The 25,010-nt window shown below is 31.4% G+C and overlaps 2 protein-coding genes across 6 annotated transcripts in view; one reads left to right on the forward strand and one right to left on the reverse strand.

The window, feature by feature from the left end:
* Positions 1 to 6: 6 nt before the first annotated feature.
* Positions 7 to 25,010, forward strand: part of LOC127738777 (serine/arginine repetitive matrix protein 2-like) — a 46,725-nt gene continuing 21,721 nt past the window's right edge. For 2 of the 5 annotated variants that reach the window (XR_008000163.1, XM_052250144.1), the window contains exons 1-6: positions 7 to 99; positions 1,697 to 1,755; positions 2,875 to 2,895; positions 21,538 to 21,647; positions 22,507 to 22,611; positions 24,187 to 24,311. Coding sequence is in view for 4 of the 5 variants with exons in the window: in XM_052250144.1 (XP_052106104.1) it covers positions 1,704 to 1,755; positions 2,875 to 2,895; positions 21,538 to 21,647; positions 22,507 to 22,611; positions 24,187 to 24,311 (413 nt within the window). In the remaining variant the exon portion in view is untranslated. The remainder of the gene's footprint in view (positions 100 to 1,696; positions 1,756 to 2,874; positions 2,896 to 21,537; positions 21,648 to 22,506; positions 22,612 to 24,186; positions 24,312 to 25,010) is intronic. The other 3 variants (XM_052250145.1, XM_052250146.1, XM_052250147.1) reach the window with 3 other exon arrangements.
* On the reverse strand, positions 15,218 to 18,283 carry LOC127738778 (uncharacterized). The gene is made up of 2 exons (XM_052250148.1): positions 18,182 to 18,283; positions 15,218 to 17,762 (listed from the first exon to the last, which is right to left on the reverse strand). Exon 2 carries the CDS (start codon positions 17,740 to 17,742, stop codon positions 16,294 to 16,296), a length of 1,449 nt encoding a protein of 482 aa, XP_052106108.1. The 5' UTR covers positions 17,743 to 17,762; positions 18,182 to 18,283; the 3' UTR covers positions 15,218 to 16,293.

The raw sequence follows: 25,010 nt of genomic DNA on the forward strand, positions 1-25,010 counted from the left end.
TGTCACGTGGTGTTTTTACACCCGCTTTAAATTTTGAAATGTTTGTGATGTTTTGTTTGCAATGTTGGTGAACTTTTTATAGCTTTAAAGTGTATTTGGGTAAAATATGAATGCTTTTTATTATGTAGTTAATGATTATGCCCATAACATAAAGCAAACGAGTGTTCGTCGGCAAACCTTTCATGCATTGATTTTTGAAGTTGAATAATTTTTCATGGACGTCAGCAAACACAATCCTAAAATAATAATATATTCATCACACAATGATCCCAACGGACCAAGATCTAAATAAGTAAAACTAATTATTTTTTTCAGATTCAATATATGTTCTTTATGTAGGTGAGGTGATTATTGATGGGATCTGATGACCCATCCCCCCTTTTTTACTGACATGCATTTAGATTTCGCCTTGCATCCTTATTGCATTTTGCAGAAATGTCAATGGTAGGCTCTGCTTGAAAAGTGATCATTAAACTTGTGGGCATATCTGTAGACCATGCACCGTAAACACAGGTTGACATTTCATTGTAAATCAAGACCAGGTCTGATGACGTGCAGCATTTTCAAGTTTTCCACATAAAAACAACTATCCATACATTTTTAAAAGTCATAATGTCACAGACTGAATGTGATTGTTATGTAACAGTCGCAAAATAAAAGTCAGTCACATTATTGTAAACTTTTGAAACTTTTTTAAATTGAAATGCAGTACATTTCTGTGTCCAGTGACCTTAGAAAAAAGGTTCAAGACTTGTATGTCAATCATTAGGCCAAAAATAAAATTTGAATTGTTTGATTTTGCCTACCTACCCAGCTAAAGAGCAGCCTATCAAAAAAAATTTATGACACAATATAGTTTCAATTTTTTCCTGCTCTTACATTTTCTTGTCTAAAACATGTAACTTTTGTTCAACTTCCGTTGTTGGCCAAACAAACAAAAAAATACCTACCTACCTACCCGTCCTAACCCTACAAAGCATGGGTAGGAAACACCAAACAAAGAAATTATTAAGGGTGGCCTTAAAAACATTGAAGTAAAGTTTCCACAAAGTAATAAAAGGGTAACTACAAATTGTACCATTTAAATACTATATTAAATTAGACAGCAACCTAACAACAAAAATAACCAATAGACATCTAGTGGGCAACAAACAGTGATCAGCAATATACAGATGTCTATACAATATGTCAAGCTCTTAATTGTCTAGTTTACATAAGTTAGTGAATCAATTTAGGACCATTTCAATTTAAAAGAATAATAACTTACAATGTAATGTCGCAAATAACTGATTTGATGTCAGGAATTGATATTTGAAGACATTCTGTGTAAATTTTTGCAGAACTTAAAAGATAAATACCCATTACAGTGTTACACTCATATTATAAAAATGTAATGGTTAAAGGGCTACAAATGTCAGATGTTGAAGCAAAATTGGTCTTGTAGACTTTTAGTAAATCAAATGTCAAGACACCTGAGCAATATTGATTTTGATGCCTTACCATTGTTTTTATTATTATACATGTAAATAGCTTTAGATGCTAGAAAATTAGTGAATACATCATGTATGATTTCAGTTGTAAAATGCATGTAGTTTGTTAATCCATTTATATTAGTTTGATAAGGTTAGATAATTTCAGTGAATCACTTTTAAGTTTAATACATGTGTGTGTACATTTGTGTACTTTCAATTTACAGAAAAATCATGCCTGCCAAGAAGAAAGGAAAAGCTGAGCTGAGTATATCACAGCTGATATGTAAGTTTTATTTCTGTTGACAATTTGCCTTTTCAGGATCTAAATCCTTTCTCTGTAAAATTTTCAGGGATGAAAACCAATTTGGATATTCAATGCATAATTTCATTTTCATTTTGAAGTACAAACAAAAATTAAATTATCCAAAGCCCTTTAGACTCTGAAAAGGTGAATTTAAATTTGTAGATATTTAATTTTTATATTTGATTTGTATAGCTAATTTGTATGGCTTATTTGTATAGCTAATTTGTTTAGCTAATTTATTTTTCTTGATATCTCATCCAAGATACAGTCATGCATGCATGTATTGAACTACAATCATTGAACTTTCATGCTTCATTGTTGATTGCTAATTGTATTGTCAGAAGTTAAGTTCATAAGACTAAGTTTAGTACAGTCTTACATATTAATAATGTGTTACTATTTGAAGGAGATACAGAGCCTGTCTGAGGCAGTTTGTTTTATCTGTAAAAACCAGACATTCAACAAAGTATTAATATATATACAATAATGTATCATTGTATGTAATCATAGAATAACAATTCTAATTCAATTCATTTTGAACATTAATTTTCATTAGACATTGACAAATATTTTGAAGCGTTAGATTCCATGTTCTACCAGTCCGTATACGTAATTAAGGAAAGCCACCATTTCAACTTTTTAAACAAAAAAGTCATTTGTGCCTCAAAATCTTCTTCTTGTCAAAATTTAAACCATTCAGAAACGTACGAAAGGTATGAATATGTCTAGTGTTTATGTTTGACAGTATACCTATATGACGTCACATTGTTTAGATGCCAAAGACGATGTAAAAGCTCTGCTGACTTTTTCATTTATGGCATTTTTAAGCCAAAATATTTACTAAAAAAGAAGTTATTTTTAAAATGTGGCATTAGAAAGGAGATAACTGTATTGTATTTTAAGCTTAGACCTTCGTAAAACTTGATTTTACTGTCACGAATATCCGTTTATCTAGCTCTGCTAAGTGTCGCTATTTAGACTCAATTTGCGACAGTAAAATCTACATTTTACGAAGGCCAAGCTTAAAGTACAATACAGTTATCTCCTAAACAGTTATAAGAAGTACATATTTTCTGTAACATGGCAAATATTTTACAGCTCCAAAAGTCAACACTGAAAGTAAGTTGCTTTTTGTTTGTTTGTTTTTTTTGCAGTTAGATAATTGTTTGTTAAATTTTCATGTGCATGTACATGTATGAAATTTGACATGGATCATTTCAGTATCAATTTACTACTGTTTAACTCATGAAACCACAAAACAGAAAAATCTAAGTAAATTTAAAAAATATAATAATAAAGTACAGAATTTTTTTTACTTTCAATATTTTTCACAATTTTCTGCTGGACATGAAATTCAAAAATTAAAAAATGTCAATGCTGTAGTTCAGGCTCATAAGAAAAATGAAATGCATTAAATATTTGGAAAATTTTGGAAAACTTAAACATTTCATGAACTCTACCGTCAAATCAGCTTTTGAATATTATTATGATTATATACCTGTACTTTTATCATGTTGGTATATAACACCACACAAATTGATTCAATTGAAGTGCTCTTCTAAACAAGTCAAACCAAATATTACGGATAGGCTGATTTGACGAGGGAAGTATGATTGAGTTCACTGTAACCAAGAAGATGAATTTATAATTTACAAATTTGAAAATGTTTTGCTTGGTTTGATAGATTTGAAAAAGACAGATAGATTTAGTCAATATTGAAAGGATAAAAAAAAATTTGCCAGGTCCAACATTTGCTTAAGATTTTGTAAAATTATTTTAACCATTGCAAAAAATAACATCAAAAGTTTCTGACGTTTTGTTGGGGAAAAATGGCAACAATTAAGATTATATATTTATTTCTGGGTGAAATATAAAGATCCATTAAACATCAATAAGGTCATGACCCATGACGTGAACTATGAACTCCACGAAGAATACATACATGTGCATGCAGATTGTTATTCTAACTGCTCATTTTGTAGGTTTCAACTTTTGTGATGTTCTGATGATCATCATCCATTATAATCCAAAATCTGCTTGCTGCAGAAATCCAACTAGATGTAGATAGATGTACATTTAATTGATTGTAATCAGTTATAAATAAATACTTTGAAAGGCTTGAAACCAACTTTAAACTGTTGCAGTTAACATGTAAAATTGCTGCACTTTATGCTCTAAATATAATATAGAGTATATTCAGTGAACTTTTGTAATGTTCTAGAATATATTGAGAATGTCAATCATGTTACTGTTTACTCTTTTAAAACACAACCGATTACACAATTTATAGTTGATTGGTTTTGGCTTAACCAATTTTCACCTAACTTGTGTTGCAATTTTTACAAACTGAAAAACTATTTAACTTTGATTTTAATTGTAAAATATTAACATGATTAAGTGTAGATCGTAGAGATAAGAAACCAACAGTGACCTGTAAATTCTTAAGAGCTTAGATCAGGAAGTTTAATGTGGTGACAGGTCCTGTATGGAATGAGGTTGGAAGACCCAGATCATTTCTTTTGACCAATCAAGATTTCTGCTAAACCTAAAAATGACCATGCGGGAAAACAATTTTCATTAGATAATTTACTGTTTATACCAATTAAAAACATCTTTTGTAAAATTGTTATTCAATCATGTTAATGGCCACTGGACTTTATAGAAATATATTTGATGATCCCCAATGATGTTTGGTATGGATTTTTCCTGAAAACTTAAATATTTAAGCTTGGAGATTATGCAATGAGAAAGTAATGCCGAAAGTTCAGTGTTCTCTGGTGGTTAAAATCTCATAGATCAGCTGGAAAATGCTTCTAGTACTTAAAGAGGTGATTTCTTAGCAGAAAATTACCATATAATACTCAGACAAGTGATTTTTACCTAAAAATCCAGATAACAATAAATGTTTTTCATGTTTAACAATATAAGAGTAAATTTACTCAGTTGGTATGTTTATCTCTGTTATATCCTTCAAAACAGCACAGTTATATTATATACTTTCAATCTTGGAGAAAAGGGAACAAAACATAAAATCACTTATTACAATAAATGTTCTACTCATTTTAGTGATTTCAGACCTCAAATAAAGGTAGATAACTCCATTTTGTAATAATTCTAGACAAAAGTTAACTTTTTCAAGTGATTTCAAAATCACTTATTCAAGTAATTCCCCTGATTGTTATCAGGAGAAACTTTGATAAACATGATAAAAACTGTTCTTTTTTTTTGAATAAATGTATGACTACTGCGAATATTTATGTCACATTTTAAAAATAATTGAGTAATTACTAAAATGATAAATAGTACCTCCTTTTCTAGGATTAAAGATTATCTGATTACTTGGAAAATTTTTCATGTGCCTACTAGCATTGACTAGCTCACAAAGCAGCCAATGAGGTAGTGGTATGACAAAAATATTACAATACCCTACATAGGAAGTTCTTGAGAAGGGAATTATGAATTATGAATTCTTCTACGTTTAATGCTCAACAGTAATTATATATATCATTACAACATCTCAACCTGTGGCTTCCGCTTAACATTTGAAGGTTCTTACTATGTATTGGCTACCTAAACTACAAAGAACACACCAAATCTTGTTTTATCTCAGCATCCAGTTAGTGTTCTACTACTAATCTTTCTGTCCAAATAACTAACTAGTTCAATGACAACTATTAAAAACTTGATAAAGATTGTAACAAAGCCTATGTAAATAGTGGAGTTAATTATTTACTGAGTGGAAAAAAACCCACTTTGGATGTTTTTGATAAACAAATGTCTTAAATTGTATTTTCAATTCTGTTTACAATTCTGAATTTTTACTGACTCTTTGCATTACACTTAAACACAATCTTATTTATTAAAATGGTTCGAAAAAATCTAAGGGCAAATATATTTGCTGCAACCATATAATGCATTCTTCAATAATGAAAAAAGACAAACATGGAAGATAATACCTAGAACCTACTGGAACTCGGAATGAGGAAAAAAAAAGGTATGTGATTAAGTATTCCTGACTGACCCTATTGTTTTTGTAAGGATTACTTAAAAAAATTTCACCAATATTTCAATTGTTGTAACCGCTGACTCACTTCTTCCAAATATGTTACAGAATTGAGAAAAAATAAAAAATATATAGTACTTCAACTGTTCAGTTTTATATCCTAGGCTTTCGAATATTCAGAGTGTTACTGATGAAGTTCATCAGATCATGAAGGTAAATCCTGAAAAATGCTTCGGATGCATAAAATTTATAAAGTGTTGTTTTCATTTTTCTGAACATAGATACTTTGTCCGTTAAGAAATTGCAAGTAGCTAAAAAACAGTATGTATAATAGCAGAATATATCCTTTATTGATAGGAATCACAGTTTATGGCCAAACCCAATTTAGATCAGTCAGAATTTCATGTACAGTGAAAGAAAAATTTGATAAAACTTAAAAGTTACCTTGATAAAATTTTGTTCTAAATACATGAAATAATCAAGAATTTCCTAACCATACTGTCATGACTGGAAATTTACTCCATGGAACTGACCTTAAATTAATTTTAAATGACTGTTTGAAAGGAAATAATTGTCTCTTTCTTGATTTGGATATTTCTGTTTCACAATGGAAACTACTAAAATAACGACAAAAGAGGCCATTTTTTGTTTCCTATTGTGTTTTCCTATCTTTGGACAGTGATGATCTTTTTCAATGTGCAAAATCAATCTATTAATGATGAATTATTACGTCAGGGATTTCGTTACCATTAATTACTTAAAACCTTCAAGACTTTCATTAAATCAAACTTATGGTGTGGTTTATACATTGGTTGTACTTATTACACATCCTAGTTTTTACAGTGATGTAAATAGAGCTTGTAAACAAAGGTGCAATTGAACATTTGGAAATAAAAATGATAAAATTAATGATGTTAAGATAAAGACAATTTTCAATTGATCACTTAAAAAATAAGTTTATTCCTATTCAGTTATTAACACTTATTATATGGTCCTTCATCGTGTCAATAATTTTTTGCAATGCACATCAAGCTTTTCCAAGACTGTTCATAATGTTATTACACTACATTGGTTTGAGATAGATAATTAATTCCGGGGAATGAAAAGGTCTATTTTTGTTGAAATAAGGCTTTGAACTTGCTTTCAGAAATTGTTTGTACTATTTAATCGGCACTTTGAGGCTTGTTTTTTTTAATACTTATAAATAGTGCCTTTAGGTTTATCAATTTTTTTTTCTCTCTCTGGCTTTTTTAATATCTACTTCTTCCAAAATATAAAAAAAAAGAAGATGTGATATTTATAGCTAGCAATTTCTAGGAATGATGTTTAATTGACAGGGTTTACAAAGTTCTATAAATGTTGTTTAATTGACAGAGGTCATGATCACACAAAGGAAAGTAGTTGCATTGTTTCAATAAGTGGGACTTGGAATTCAAATAAAATTTCCGCATCTATTTTGAAATAAGTACCCTCTGTATCAGTATACAAAATCTTAAGAGACACAAGTGTCATTGAGGCCCTGCATAGGGGTAACAGAGTAATAGTTACAATATATATATATATATATGATCATGTATATGCACTAATAATATAATAGTTTAATATGTAGGAGGTCTGTAGTGTATCAAATGATAAAGTTTCTGGGAATTTGGAAAAATTGGAAAAAACACTTCTTATCTGATAAAAAAAACAGAAAATGTTTCCCGTTGAACAAATGAGAACAAACAAATTGAAATAATATATATATATATACATATGCCACTTAAGGGTACCTGTTTTAAACATGTCTTGGTATGAGGCTGAGCAGGGTTTGATAAACTAAAACAGGGATCACCACAGGCTATTTAAGGGTGGAGCTCCTCCACCCTTAAATTTTCAGCTCCACCCTTAAATCTCCAGCACCACTCTTGAATTTCTCAGCACCACCCTTGAATTTTTGAAAAATGTGATGAACAGGTAAAATTTTTGACAATTTTTACTTCAAAGTATAAATTCATGCCTTAATTACATTTTTATTTACAATGGCTTTGTTTATCTTTTTCCTAATTAACAGATAATGATCTACAATAAAGATCTTGTGTGATTGTAATTTCAATATAAATTTTTTTTCGTGAACACCACCCTTAAAATAAATTCTGTGGTAATCCCTGTAAAAGTATGAGCTTGCTAGATGCAGATCCAGGACTTTGAAAAAGGGGGCCCCAAACTAGGCAACGTTTGGAGTGGGACATGTAAAAAGTCTTATGCATTAATCATATTTCTAGCCCCCATCCCCCTAAATTTGCCTATGGTTGCTACCATTTTTTATGCTTGCTTGTAAACTTGATCAAGTGAGTTTTAAATACATTTAGGAAAATTATCAATAAAAGGATCAACAGACAATATATTGATGTGGGTAATCCGGTTTTATTAGCTCACCTGACCTAACTGTTGTAGTCATTGTTGTCCATCTGTAAACTTTGAAAGTATATTGATGAAGTTCCTCTGTAAACTTTATAAAAGTCTATTGTTTAAAACCATATGTTGACCTGGATGTTTACTGGTTGTAAGTGTCGCTTGCTGTTGTCACATAGAAGTATACAGTTCTCATCCCACATATCTTTTATTCATATTGTTGGTATACTTATGTACATGTACATTAATTGTACTATGTTAACATTTGTCCTTGTTTTTAGGTTATTCTTTGTTTGAAGAGCATTTTCCATGATCTTTTATCAATAGTATTCAGTAAACAGTAAACTTGTCTACAGAACATTTTTGCAAAGTCTGATCTTATTTGCTTCAAGTGTTTTGGGAAATTGCTTAAACAATCTTAAACATCAGGCCATCGTTTCACAAAAAATCGTACGACAATAATAGATCTTACGTCGGTCGTACGTCAAATCGTAAGTTTTTGACCGTTTCATAAACAATCGTAAGTAGAATTTTATCGTAAGTTTGATCGTAAACTTACGAGTGTTAACAGGCAGTCGTAAGTCAAATCGTAGTGATTTAACCTGTTGGCATTTGGTTAAAATCAACAACATCAAATTTTCTTACAGAAAATTAAGTTCCATTAGTTAATCAGAATACATGTATTCATATTATTTTGTCCCAATCATAAGTAACTGATTTTTTTTAATTCCTGAAATAATCGTAAAACCATTTCTACATTTGAGTTTATTTTCATTTAAATTAAACGATCGAGCACCTTGTCCTTGCTTCCAAAAGTCCAAATAGTTGACCATAAAAACTTATAAGTGATTGAGCTAGCACAGCACTATGTAGCCAGGGATACATGTATGTGCTTTCAGTTTTAATAACTCATGAAGGGATACGTCGTGCATGCACATAACTCTGTACTACAATTTGTACAAAATATTCTCACACACGAAAATTAGAAACGCTTATTTACTAGTTCTCAAATCTATGTCATACTATCACTCACGTTTTACAGGGAGTTTATGAAGCTAACAATAAATATTTATGCTAAGCTAAAATTGCCATCATTTCCTATCTAGTATGTAGTCCTGTGGTTATACACTATTTCAGCGGTTGACGGTGCCCTTTAATGAATAGAATTTTTTGTAAATACATTACGATTATTTAAAACAAATAACAGTTTAGAAATTGAGAAAACAATAATTGAATACATGAATGTAATGGCATGAATCTATAGTTTCAATGTAAATACACCAGTTGCCATGCGCTCTATCAGGTTCGCGTTTTTTAAAAGGTATAAAATGTATGCTGCAACCCCGTACTCAATACATGTTAGGTTCTTTCTGATTAAACACATTTCTATAAATCTTGTTTTGATTGAAAAGTATAATCATTCACTTTGCCATAATGTGATTGTTTTTGTTTATACCTATAAAATATTATTTTCAAATTAAGAATGTTGTAGGCATGAAAATCCTATTTTTTTAAATCCTAAATCTGTTTTTTGTTTTTTTTTGTTTGTTAAGGTGACGAGATTCTTATTTTCAAGCATTCAAGTGGATAGAAGGAAACATTGGTATTTTTTCAAGTTCCCACCTTGATGAAAGAAAATAAATTCAAGTCCCCATTTTCAAAGACATAAAAATTCACCCCTCCTCATCAAGTTCTCAATACTAATTATTATTATTTTTATTCACTCTTCAGTTACAAATCACCAGCACCCAATCAAAATGAAGCAACTAGATAATTTACCAAGGCAGCCCCTAATTTCCCTCTCTTTGTAATTATATAGTAGTTATATAACAGCTCGAACTAATATTCATTTCGCTATTGTTGTATGTTTTCCGTTATTCAACATGATGTTCCTCTCGATTTCTCCTTTTCACTGTTCCTATACATAAAAATATGGTTGTCTTTGTCAAAAATATTTTCGACAATTTCATTACAATTTTAAGACAGTCCCTAACATCGTCGATCATTGTACTTCTATGTATAAAAAACATATTGATGGGAACGTCAACAAATTACAAACAAAGATATTAACAAATAATCCCGTAAATTGCATCAACATATTTTGTTATATTACTTGGCAGGAAATTGTACAATGGCAAAATTTCATGCATACGGGAAAAATGTCAATTTTGCAAGGTATGTTGGCAAGTATAAATGCATTTCTTTAAAAGATGACATATTGGATAGGGCAAAAAATTTGCCTTGCATTCTGCCACCAACAGACCCATAATCATGTAATAACAAAGAATCTTAACCGGTCAGAGAGTGTGAAATTCGTATGCACTGTGTGACGGGGCATCATTTTCCATATTAAGCGGACATGACTGCGTATGATCCGAGCTGACGACCACTTCAGCGAAGGATTTACTTCCTGACGAGAGAGGATCAGGCAGTACAATCTTTATCTACACCGGCAGTCAATTCATTGGGGGTTGAAAGACAAAACGTATATTAGTTCATATACGACAATTGTTACGATAGAAATGTAAAAGTATACTCCTCATGCAGGAAAAAATCATTTTATGGACTCCACCTATAGCACGAGACAAAATGTGTAAATATCATTTAAAGAATTTAGATATGGCGTAGATGTATGAGATTATGAAACAAATATAATGATGAACTATTTCTCCATAAACCAAAGGATAAATATCGTATTCCATAAGAGATTCTTGATGTTCGTTACGTTATATTGAGATTGATATATTTGATGTTTAACGCCACTTTTATTACTCTGTGCGATTCCAGGTCAATTGAGGTCAAAATACAGCCACGAGCAGTCTTGAAAGGATCAGAGTGAACATTGTAGTTGAACTTCTTAAACAACTCGTTCATCTAGGCCCCTATTACGTTACAAAATTCTCTTGAATACTACGAGATTTTGTGTATCTTTGACATTTTCTTTCGAGTTTAATTCGAAAAAATAATTAGAAGATAAAAACAATTTCCAAAAAGTATTCACTTAAGGGAGCTACCATTTGATTTTTATGGGGGGGGGGACTAGGATGAAATTTGAAAAAAATAGGCAGGACAAGAGTTTTGAGTAAAAAAAAAGGCAGGATGAGACACTTTGCAAAAAAAAAAGGCAGGATACATCTTGCTACAAACAGAATACCGTTTCCATTCTCAATTTTATATTAAATAAATACAAGAGTGTCACGATTTCCCGACGGTTACAACATGAATAAACTGCTTCGCTGAGCGCAGCTGGATACGCCCGCAGAGGTCCAACCCTGAACAGTTGGGGCAAAAATGGACACAATATTCAAGCTTGATACAGGTTGTAATTAAATATTTGACATATTATAGGTTTCTGAAAATAAATGTAGTCAAAGAACTTGAAATTGGTTATATGAATTGAATTTATATTTTTATATTCAATTAAAGATTTCTTGCTGTTGTGCAATACACTGTGCTGTTGCGCAATACTTAGTAAATCTGTTGTCAGACTATAAACAATTAAATAACTTCTCAATGTCATATCAGAAATATATGAAAAACTAAAGGGAGGTTATCTTAATAGATATAAACCAGGGGCCTGTTTATCGAAACTGTCCTAAGATCGGTCCTAAGAATTTCTTAGGACAGAAATTAGGATAAAGTTAGGACCGACTTACGACATGTCTCAGCATTCACATCGAAGCTATCTTAGGATTATCTTAGCTAGGATGTCTTAACCACTGTCCTAAGTATTGGCGTTAAAGAAAATAACAAATTAAAAATGAAAAAATGAAGATATTGTATCAAATTTAACCAATAACTATAATTTAAAAAAAAAGATAAATAATTTTAAAAATAATTATTAGTTTTAAATTTAAGGTGATAAATACTTTTTATATTATAATTGTACATTTAAACTCATAAAACAAAACATAAAACAAAAAATATAACTACGTTTTATATAAGAATTGAAACAAACGAATTGAAAATAGTTGAAATAAAATATATAATCGGTAAAATCATTATATGCTTTGATCAGCTGAATTCGAAGTGTCACGGTTTCATACTTAAAAGTTCAAAGGCAAATCTCGTGCATCTTTCATATAAATACCGAGTACTTCAACTATTTTATTACTGCAAATAACATGCGATGATACGGGTGAATATAAGAGACGAAATCCGAATTCTACCGATGCAAAACCACAGACTCTCCTGGACGACGTGGACAAGAGTAACACTTTGCTTTTTGGTAAATTGTCAAATGTTGCAACAAATGGTGCTGAAAAGAGGGATAGGGATTTAATATGCATGAGGGGAACTGCCATTTGATTTTTATGGGGGGGGGGGGGGGGGGGGGGGACTAGGTTTAAATTTGAAAAAAAGGCAGGACAGGAGTTTGGAGCCAAAAAAAAGCAAGATGACAATTTATGTAAAAAAAAGTCAGGATAAACTAATAAGATAAAGGCAGGACAGGAGTTTGGAAGTAAAAAAAAATGCAGGATGAGGAACTTTGCCAAAAAAAAGCAGGATGACAATTTACATGTATGTAAAAAAAAGTCAGGTTAAACTAATAAAAAAAAAGGCAGGACCTAATAGAGTGAAAAATAAAAAGGAAGGACAGAGATTACAACAACAAAAAAAGCAGAACAACATTTTTCATCCTAGGCACCCCCCGTCATAAAAATCAAATGGTACATGTAGTTCCCTAAATTAAATGCAATCAATACAGGCCATATTTGTTTATAAAACAACCATCCTAAATATATCCTAAAGTTAGGACCATCCTAAGACCATCTTAAGACACCTTAATTGGTATCCTAAAGTTAGGACAATTCCTAGGATTTTCCTAAGTTACGACATGTTTGATAAACCCACTTAGGATTAAGATATGTCCTAAGATGGTCTTAGGACACGTCCTAATCCTAAGACTGCTTCGATAAACAGGCCCCAGGGTGGTGTTCTCAAAAGTATCCTAAGATTCGTCCTAAGTCATAGATAAGACCAATTTTAGGATGGACTTAGGATTATCTTAGGACACTCTTAAGTTGTGTCTCGAAGGATTATCTTAGGACACTCTTAAGTTGTGTCTCGAAGCTATCTCAGATGTATCTTATATTAGGACGTCCTAAACATATCCTATGTGCGAAATTTTAAATAGTTAAAGTAATTGTTTGATAAAACATTTATTAAAGACGAAACCAATCAATAAAATTGTTTACGAAATTTTAAAATTACATGTATTTAATTAAATGCATGATTTCAAATGTAATTATAAAATAATATCAAAAAGGATTGTGATTTAAACTGGTAAACAATTTGTTTTGAAATGAAAATATTGAATTTGTAGTGTCATCGTATCGTAAAACACGAAGTTCAAAGTTTAAAATCATGCACAAATTCTTTAAACGAGTTAATAACCGATGGTGCGTTTCATTTCATGTTCATCTTCACGTAAAAAATTGAGAAAAAAGAATGCACAAAGTTAGGATGAAGATATGATGATCTTAAGACACCTAATTAAGTGTCCTAAAGTTAGGACGAAAAATGTGATATATCCTAAGTTAAGAGAGGTTTTTTTTACAGAATTATTGCACTTTGACATCTTTTTGGAGTTTTGTGACAATAACACCTTGTTCTCTGAGACCATTTGACAGAAAGCTCTCATACAAACTTGGTACATTAACTTTTGTTCCCCATCATGTGTAGTTGACCTTATTATACCACCATTTTGATTTAACCATTCTACAGGTGTTGTGGTATATTTTCCATTTTTATGCCCCACCTAGGGGCATTATGTTATTCGGTCTGTGCGTCCGTTCTTCTGTCAGTCCGTCTATCCTGCTTCAGGTTAAAGTTTTTGGTCAAGGTGATTTTTGATGAAATTGAAGTCCAATCAACTTGAAACTTAGTACACATGTTCCCTATGATATGATCTTTCGAATTTTAATGCCAAATTAGAGTTTTGACCCCAATTTCACAGTCCACTGAACATAGAAAATGATAGTGCGAGTGGGGCATCCGTGTACTATGGACACATTCTTGTTTTTTAACTATTGTAACACAATGACATTTTGTGCACAATTCCTGTGAGACCCTTGGACAGAAAGCTCTCATACCTGCTAGGATTGTCTGCAATCATGTGTTGTTGACTATATTGTACATGTTGTATGGCCAGTTTGATTTGACAACTATCCTACAGCAAATGCACCTTGTTAACACAACTCCTCTGAGACCCTTTGACAGAAAGCTCTCATACTTGGTAGGATTGTTTGCAATCATATATATGAACTATGTGTAATTGACCATATTGTACAGTCATTATGATCCCACCATTTTTATGACAAAATTGGGACTTTGGCTATTTTTTTCTACTATTGTACCACAATGACACCTTGTTTTGCATTGTAACATATTTTCTCCTTCAGAAAACAGAAGAGTCATAGTGCAGGAATATAAGGGCATAGGGGGTGCACAAACAGGAAATAGATGAGCTGCACCTTTCTATTTTCAGTTAACAAGGACAATGACACTTGAGAGAAAGTGTTTTTTTTTAAATTCAATACACAGTGTTATCAAGTGTGACCCTAATATTACATGAGCATGAATGATGTTCACTTTATGACCATCTGGGGTAATCTTGTTGTTTGATTACTGTCTCCTAGACAGTTATTCCAAATTTCATTTTATTTTCATCTTACAAGCAATTATAGAAATCAGATCGATAAAATGATCACTGTGGAAGACTTTTGGTTGATTCCTGTTTGGCACAAGACAAGTTAATTGTCTAAAATTTTTGAATAAATCTAAAGTAAAGCCTGTAGTTTCATTTGGGTGGATTGCTGTCTCATTCATTTAAACCCTATAAATCCTTCATTCATAAATAAAATCACAGGTTGCAACGAATGATCTCGTAGAATATGACCATGTAGGGGAAAAAATCTCAAAACTACAAATGACTATACTTGCAAATACTAGATGTCTTAACTGGAAAAGTTCTTTTTTTTTTTGGGGGGGGGGGGGATTTTTTTTTGCTTTCTGGCCATTGATAATTTTGAAATTAACAAGCTCGTAATTATCTACTTTATTTCTACTACAATTAGAATGGCAGTACTCTTTCTCAAGTAAAACATATTTTATTAATGAATAAATATGAATACACAATACAATACCTAAACCATTAAAAAATAACATAATGCATCTCTATTGATTTGTGGATGTGTTTTGTACCATTTGGATGAGCTTGTGGAATAAATACTGACATTATGAAAAGTCTGCCAATTGTTTGTTGATGATTTCTAACAAATCATGATTGTTGTACGTATTTCTATTAAAATGTGTTATTGAATTAGAAACTTTAAGGATGTTCGCTTCTCTTGTTTTTGACTTTTTTGTCAGATATTCGGAATCCTGTAGTTTTATCCATGTAGTGTCATTCAAAATTTTGTTCGCTAACCCCTACTTTTCTTTTCATAATTTTCATTACATATAGTTTAAAAAGACATTTTTGAAAATATTATAAAATCCTTGTTATTTTTTCATAGTGTTTGAAAGAAAAAAGGTGACAAGGTTAAATGAATGAAAATTCTAGAGAGAATCATTTCCCGCCAATTTTTTATTGCTTATATCTCAAAAACAAGGACGCAGACCTTTCATTTTTTTCTACTTTTTGGTTCCGTTATTAAGTTACAATTTTTAGCAATCTGTAAGTATTTCCTTGCTGTGATTGTATCACCCATCATCTGAAAACTAATACAAAGGTAGAACGTTGAATGAATTATAGACAGGACTGAGTCCACATCTAATTTATTTTTAGTAGCAATATCATAATATATATCAAATATTGTCTGTAAGGATTGTGTACATGATGCAGTGGCATGTAGATGGTAGTTAAACACAGAAAACTAAGGAAATGTGCAAATGGTAAGGTAGGGATAGTATCGGCTTTCTCAATTAGTTTTACTTCTGGTGGAATGAATGACCTTTTGCTACCCAAAGAAATATAATTGAGTTTTAGGGTTTTTAATAGCATTGGATTTTTTTCTTTTTTCAGTAAAGTCCGCACAGAGTCCTTGTTCTGAATTAAACTAATTGACAGAATGTGTTGAAAAATTTCTTCATCTTGATGTTTCTTTAAAGCATGATTAATAATGAATATTGATGTATAGTAAGTACTGTTTATGGACATAAAAGAACGACACTAACATCAGCCATCCAGGTATTGTTGTTGAAGATATCAAAAGTTTACCAAGGTTGTTTTTGTACTTATAGTACTGGTGTTTGTTGTTTGATCGTTGTTGAAAATTTGAATCCTGTAATTCGAACTGATGATGTGCTTGTGATAGAAAAATAGTAAAAATTCTTCTTGCTAAATCTGTCTTACAACAATGTAGCATATTGTATAGCAAATGTTTGGGTGTTTTATCAGTTGAAGATATAAGGGCCAGTATATCTGCCTTGACTGAAGTTTGGTTTGTGAATGGGACAGGAATTTCACAATTTAGGCTTGTAAAATCATTCAAAGTCTCTGAATTTACATAACAGTTAATTCCTTGTTGGTATAAATTCTTAAGGGTGTTAGTCATTTTGTGTTTAAGGTCAATATTAAATCTCATATAAAATAAGTTATTGTCGGGAATGAAATAATGTAATAATGTTGAATATTCTACACAGTATATTAGTCTCTTTAAACAAGTCATGAAACATGGTATGATATTGTCCGGTTTCCAAATGGATGGGTCAGATTCTTCTGAAATCCAAAATACCAAGGTCTTTAGGAAATAAGAACACAATAAACCTTTCAAATCTTCATGATTGTCCACAATTTCTTTCAGGAAGATTTTTAATAAAGCATAACATAAAAGCTGAGTATGACTGAAGGAAAATATAAGAAATTTTTCAGCCACTGAAAAGGATATTCTCCATTCAAGATTTTCCTGTAGGGACCCTTTGCATCCAATTGGAACAAATAATACTCCACAGGATGTTATTTTAGTTATGAGTTCTGGTGCAGGCCATGTTGTACGTGGACTGCTGACCCAGGATTGTGCTAGAGATATCCATTTATCGCATTTAAGGCACATTGCATAATCATAGGCACCTTCAGGACTTGATAAACATGGTCCATGAATTGTAGTGACCTTTCCAGGGACAGAAAAAATATTGTTAAAAAAAAAAGATTTATATTGTACATTTGAGAGCTTGTTCACCAGACAATCCTGCTCTAGCATTTGTTCTATTTTTGGATCAAGTAGAATGCGGTCATTGAGAAGATGAAGGGGAAGATGTAGTTGTGTGAAACATGGATGTGTATTCTCTGTATCCATAACCAGAGGAATTCCATCGGTTAGGAAATTAACATCTCTATCTGACTCATAAACTGTAAATGCAGGATAAATAATCATTATATCCAAGTCACTGCCTTTCATGTCTAATCCTTCGCCTTTACTTCCACTAGTAATTTGTTTCATTTTTTTCCGACCAATGTCACCTACTATCAAAGATAATCTCCTAACTTTCACATCCTCCTCCGATCCAATCTTCTGACACAGATACTTATAAAAATGAAGTGATAGACTTTTATCTGTGGACATTTTCACTGATGTCTGTCTTTCTGTAAAATAATCATTTTAATTAGTTTAAATTGTATTTTACATTTTAGAATCAAATACTTTATATTCAGAATTTAAAGTATATAATTATAATTATTGATATTAACTATAATGCAAGATTAATAAATACCATTCCTGTCCATTAGGGATAGCTTTCACAAAAATAAAACTTATTTTAAATTTTGGTAACATTATTTGTATACATCATTACCTGTAATTGTTAAAATCTTGCATTTTTGTCATTTGTTTGACAAATAACATAGTTAAAGATACACACAATTATTTCTTAAGTACAGTATTTGTTCTAGCAAAATTAAAATGTAAGATTTAATAAGAATTACACGGATGAAAATTCCTACCTTTAGATTATCATTGATTTTGGTCCATTTTGTAAAATAACATTATTTTATTAAGTACTTACATTTTATGTAACGTAGATAATTTAATCTGCCAAAAGTCCAACCAACTTGTAGGTAGCCACTTATAGAAATGATAGTTAATTTACAGGGTTAACATATATATACAGAGAGGAAAGTACTAAAAATTTGAAAAATAATTCCCCATATATTTTGAAATATGTACAATCCGTATCAGTTTAGAAAATCTTAAGAGACACAAGTGGAGAGGAGGCCCTGCATAGGGTTTACGAAGTAGTAAATTATGATATGCACAAATATGTATTGGTGTTCTATTATTTCATTTATATAATGCATGGGCCTTTGCCATGAGATTAAGTGTTGAAAAGGGGGGGTGGGGGGTGGTAAAGGATTTTTAATCTTGAAAAATAATCAGTAAAACAAACAACTGTGACTTTGAGATAAAACCAGCAATAAAAGCGCTGTTGCTTTGCTTTTGATATTTGTTGATGTCATGGATGGATACCCCATATCCTTTCTTTTCTATTAGATATAATTTCATGTTGTGAAACAACCCCATCAATATGGAAAAAAACATATATTCTATTTATAAATTCATCAACGATACCAGGCATTTCATATACACAAGACTCATCAGTGGAATGCAAAATCAATAACAAAGTTTAAGAGCATTGAAAACCAAAATTTTCAAATGGTTTGTAAAGTCTGACCCTAAGGCCAAATCTTGGGATTAAAAACCTTAGTATTTTGATTGATTTTAAGGGAGTAATCAACACTTTGACTTAAATAGAATTGGCTCAGTTAATTTTCAAAAATGTTAACAAAATAACAAAATATAAACCTTGACCTGATAATAAAAATGTAAAAATTTCAAGAAATTTGAACCACATTATTTACAGGAATATTTTCATTGGATATATAGCAAGCTTGACAAACACTAATTTTAAACATCAAAAAGCATGATTTCTCTTTTCTAATAGTATGTGATTAAAACATTCAGCTAATTTTTTAAGAGTTTACTCCAGTAGGTTTTCTGTACCCCCTTAAAGTTTTATGAATAGTAATTTTAAAGAAAATGACCATATCAATGATATTTCACGTCAGCAAAGGAATACCTATTGAAAATGTAGCTTTAAGAAATATGATCATTAGATGTACTACGTCTAAATGTATCATATTGACCTTAAACATTTTATTTTACGCTTACTGGTACTTGTTGAGTTAGCATTGAGTATTACAGTGACTTGATTGTAAGTGTTGCTCTCCACCTATTGCAGTTTGTTCAAAATTTCTGACCAAATTGCAGTTTTTTTCATCAAATAAAACTGTTTTTGTTTATCTTTATTATCATCAAATAAAACTGTTGAACTGGTCAGAAATTTTAATCAACTGCTGTAGAAGAATCACAGTCAAGTCATGTGAATGTTGCTAATACAAATTGTAGGGGAGAATAAATCTCAAATAGTAAATTAAGACATAATACTGATTCAAGGAAAGCTAGATCTATATGGTTCATGTGTAAAGTCAAATCCTCTTTCCATGGCAGTTGGATAGTTTTTATGCCCTGCTTACAATAAAAGTGGAGATTATGTTTTCCTTTTTTTTGCATCCATTATTTTGCTAATGTCTCGTTTTGAAACCGTAGGAGGAAAATGTATTTTTGAAGTGTAAAAGTACTTGCTAATGTCTCATTTTGTAACCCTTGCACAAAGCAGTCTACACTTGTGTAGTTAATGTGTTATCAAAATGTTTATAGGACATATGGCACGAAATGCATGATTTTTGTGCACCTGTTTTGTTTTTTGCATTTTTATTGACACAATTTTGCAACTTCACTTTGAAGTGAGTTACAGCCTTAAGGTGGTTCATTGTCTTGTTAGTTACATTAAGATAACTGTTTTGAAAAAAAATCTTCATGACCTTACTAGGCACCAAACCTTAAATATTTTGCAGATCTGTATGTATTTTACAAGAACCTTCCCTGAATGTCTGTAATAGCCCATAGGATTTTTTGCCAGCATGTCATATTAAGGATCAGCTTTTAATAGAATAAAAGAGCACTCATTTTTAGCTCACCTGGCCCGAAGGGCCAAGTGAGCTTTTCTCATCACTTGGCATCCGTCTTCCGTCGTCGTCGTCGTTAACTTTTTACATTTTGAACTTCTTCTAGGGAACCACTGAATGGAATGAAACCAAACATGGCATGAATGTTCCTTATGAGGTGCTGACCAAGTGTTGTTACTTTGTAGCTGATCCATCATTCAAGATGGCCGCCAGCGGGGGACTTAGTTTAACATAGGACCCTATTGGAAATACATACAAATGTCTTCTTTTAGAGAACCCCAGAATGGAATGAAACCAAACATGGCATGAATGTTCCTTATGAGGTGCTGACCAAGTGTTGTTACTTTGAAGCCAATCCATTATCCAAGATGGCCGCCAGCTGGGGACTTAGTTTAACATAGGACCCTATGGGAAATACATACAAATGTCTTCTTTTAGAGAACCCCAGAATGGAATGAAACCAAACATGGCAAGAATGTTCCTTATCAGGTGCTGACCAAGTGTTGTTACTTTGAAGCTGATCCATCATCCAAGATGGCCTCCAGCGGGGGACTTAGTTTAACATAGGACCCTATGGGAAATACATACAAATGTCTTCTTTTAGAGAACCACTGAATGGAATGAAACCAAACATAGCATGAATGTTCCTTATGAGGTGTTGACTAAGTGTTGTTACTTTGAAGGCGATCAATAATCCAAGCTGGCCGCCAGTGGAGGACTTAGTTTAACATAGGACCCTATGGGAAATATTTACAAATGTCTTCTTTTAGAGAACCACTGAATGGAATGAAACCAAACATGGCATGAATGTTCCTTATGAGGTGCTTTCCAAGTGTTACTTCTTTGTTGCCGATCAAGTTCAAGATGGCCACCAGGATTTTTTATTAAATTACAAGACCAATATTAAACCAAATTTGGCCTCACTCATTATTAAGGTATCTGTTATGATTTTAATCTATTTTTACATGATTTCCAAAACCAAAGTAGAATCAGGTGAGCGACACAGGCTCTTGAGAGCCTCTAGTTTATGCTTTACTGTTAACCAACTAATTTTCGCGAGTAGAAAATTAATGTGTATATGTAAAACCTGTATCTTTCCTTATTTAACTACAGCAAGTAAAATTGAAAATCTCGAAATTGATTTGCTGCAAAGTGGGCTGGAAGGGCTAAAGGTGAAATAAAGTATCCGCAAAAATAAGTTGGTTTACAGTATCTTATTAGCTTTGTAGGAGTAAGCAATGGAATTTTGAACTTATAAATGATTTTGAAATTTTATTTTGTATGTTAGATAGAAATAAGAAACAAAATGATTTAGATTTTATCTTCTTTATTTTAGCTTTACAAGATGGAGAGACATGTGTTTTCTGTCTGAGTAATGAGGATAAAGAGGAAGAATATGGAAAATTTATCAAGAAATGTGGACTACAAGTTCATTACTTTTGTATGGTAAGTGTGCATGCTTTTTTTCTGTTCAAAGTATTTGAACATGTTAAGGGCTGTGATACACCAAAACCTAAGAAAAAATTTAAAAGAATTAAAACTGTATTTAACATGTTTAAGGTTCTTGTTAATGTGGATTCATTTATTTTCGTGGTTACCAATTTTTATGGATTTGGGAAAAAAATGTATTTTCTTGGATACTTGATTTTGTGGTTTTTGCAAATTCTGCATACACCCCAATACAAAATATTTATTTCATTGAACACTGAAATTTGTAATTCACCTATACTTATAAAATCCATGAAAAGTAGAATATGTACACCACAAATGATAATCCACAGTATTCTGTTCGAATAAGTAAGAAAGAAGCAACAAAACCTCAACAGAGAAAAAAAATACCTTATCACTTGTTAATTCATGCTATACTCATGATACTGTAAATTCAGAAATTGATGTTTTTGTAAGTGAAAAAAGTGGATTCTGACAAGCATGACAAACATTGCAACAACTAAAACAAGCTTTGGATTTTTACCTAATATTCATCTTCAACATATGTATGAATCATAATAACTGATGTTATATAAGACTGTTTCAAATATTATCATGAGGAGAAAAGGGGGGAGCGTTCAAATTAATTGATTGTGAGTGGTTGCATTTTCTTTAGAATTTTTTTAAGAATATAAACAAAGTGAAACATTTTATATTATGGGTGTTTGTGGTCTAAAGAAAGTGCTGCCCATGTCCACCATGCTTTTAATTCTGGAACAGCCCTTACTGTAGTTTGCCAAAAATTTGCTCATGTCATTGAATTCTTAATTTATAGTACAAGCAACTTAATTTCAACATTAACACAATATTTTGACAGTTATTTGCTAGTGGTTTGTGTCAGAGAGGAAAATCGGAGGAACATGGAATCTATGGATTTTTACCAGAAGACATTATCAAGGAAATAAGAAGAGGATCAAGACTGGTAAATTTTTCTTGGCATTCATACTTTTATACATGAGGGTGTGGATGGAGGTTTACATAATAGAAAATAATGGGCAAAGCATATACAGAAAGGGAAAAATGGACCAAAAAAAATAAAGAATAGAGAATAATGAGGTGCTAAAATATAAAGAATAGAGAATAATGAGGTGCTAAAATATAAAGAATAGAGAATAATGGGCAAATTGTATAAAAGAATAGAGAAAAATGGCCTAAAAATTAAAGAATACAGTCAGAAATGAAGGACCCACCACCCAGACCCTCATGCATCACATTATTGGAATGACCAAGTTGCTAGAGCAAATGTAAAATGTAATCAAAACTGGCAACCTTTTAAAAAAAAAACAAAGTGTAGTAGGTCAATATAAGAGAAGAATATATCAAAGCATGTTGATATCCAATGGTTATGATACTTGTAACTTTGATCATCAAAATAAAAATGTGGAGATGTGGTATGATTGCAAATGAGACACTAGAATACATACCAGAGTTCGAATGAGGTAATGTTAAAATATTGTTTCAATGTCTAAACATACATTTGAAGTTCTTTGCAACAAGTTAGGAATAAGTGAAAATCCATGTATTGAAAAAACATGTTGAAAAGCTCTTTACAGTTATAACTTTAAGTTTCTCTCATCTATATCTTTTTGCAGAATCATGTACAAACATATTTTCTAATGCACTTAAAAATGTGTTAGTGTTCACCTGACATTGCTGTTAATTAATTGTTTTTATTTTTGAATAAGCAATCTAAGGTATACATACAGTACTATGTAGTAAACAGCCACCAGAAACAGGAAATTCTGCAGTATACTGTTAATTCAGAAATTTCTGTGTGCATTTATTATTGCCATTGTTGAAAAATGGACAGAAATTTGAGATTAGTCATAACAAATTCAGAAAAAATGCTGATTACAAATGATGCTATCAAAATTTAAAATCAAATTTTTGCAAAACTTATCTGTCCCAAATTTCACAATAATTAAAACATCGCAAACATTTCTCAATTCAAAACATACAGTTTTCCAGTTAACAGCAAACTCCAATGTAACACATTGACCTTCAATTTGTTATTTTAGTTTTATATCAGATTTGTTACTTTGAAATTATTTTTAGGTTGTTACAGACTAATTTCGGTGGTTTAGTGGTAGCATGTTTGTCTAGAGTTCACTATTCACTTCACTGACTTTAAAATTGGCATTTGCTGCTTTCTTGTCAAGCACTTGGCATTTAGTTGTAAAAACAGAGACTGATACTGGTAGGCTCTTATTCAGTATAATTTATTCCTGTTGGAAAAAATGTTTTCCTATGGACTGTTACCTTGTTAGCTAGCAAAAATCTGACCATGTCAAATATGCATGTTATACAATTAACAGTCCCTTAAAAAAATGTTGAATATTAAATGTAACACTAACTAGCCCAGTGGGAAAGTTATATTTTGATTGCTTAGGCCTGCAGCAATAAATGCTTGCCATGGCCAGTGGCAGAGTATTTTATTTCAAAACCTTTAATTTCTCTTTGAACTGAATAGGACACTTAGTTTATGATTTTTTTACAGAAATGTTACTGTTGTAAAAAGAAAGGTAGTACCATTGGCTGTGTTGTGGGATCTTGTTCTAAGAAATTTCACCTGGGATGTGGCAGGAAAGGTGGAACTCTTCATCAGTTCTTTGGGTCATTCAGGTATTTATTTTTATGTATCATCTATATATTGAATATTTTTGTAAAGAATAATTCCTGGAATTGAAACTTGATGAAAAAGATTGCTAGCATTGTCTATAAAAATGAATAAAAGGAGATGTGGGAATTTGTCTGTGAGGCAACAGCACAGAAACTTAAATTTTTTTAAAAACAAGTTCTAGAGGTCAACATGAGGTTTTCAACAAAAGATGAGTATTTTATATCATATCAAACTCTTCAATTGGCTCAAGCCTGAAGGGGATACAGAACACCTCAGGGAGTTAACTCTTTAAAAATCAGCTGAACTTTTTAAGCACATACTATCCAATGAAATTATTCCTGTAAATAGTGTGGTTCAAATTTCTTGAAATTTTTATATTTTTGTTAACAGGTCAAAGTAAATATTTTGTCAATATTTAACTAAAATTAAACAAACCAAATCTATTTTAGTCAAAGTTTTGGGTACCCTCTTATCATATATTACCAAAAATTTGCTACCAATAATGAAAGACAAACACTTCAGATATAAAAAGGGCATCTAACAAGGTTCCTGACTTTGGTCAAGCACATAAATGCACTTAACCTTCACTTCATCATCTTGAAAAGCACATTTGTTAATATGAAATGCTAATTAATGTAGCAAACATATGTATAACAATGAATATACCTGAGCATGACAGCTAGTTACATGTCTTAGATCTA

The sequence above is a fragment of the Mytilus californianus genome, unplaced genomic scaffold (assembly GCF_021869535.1).
Source record: "Mytilus californianus isolate M0D057914Y unplaced genomic scaffold, xbMytCali1.0.p SCAF_4, whole genome shotgun sequence".
In the NCBI taxonomy this organism is placed as follows: Eukaryota; Metazoa; Mollusca; class Bivalvia; order Mytilida; family Mytilidae; genus Mytilus; species Mytilus californianus.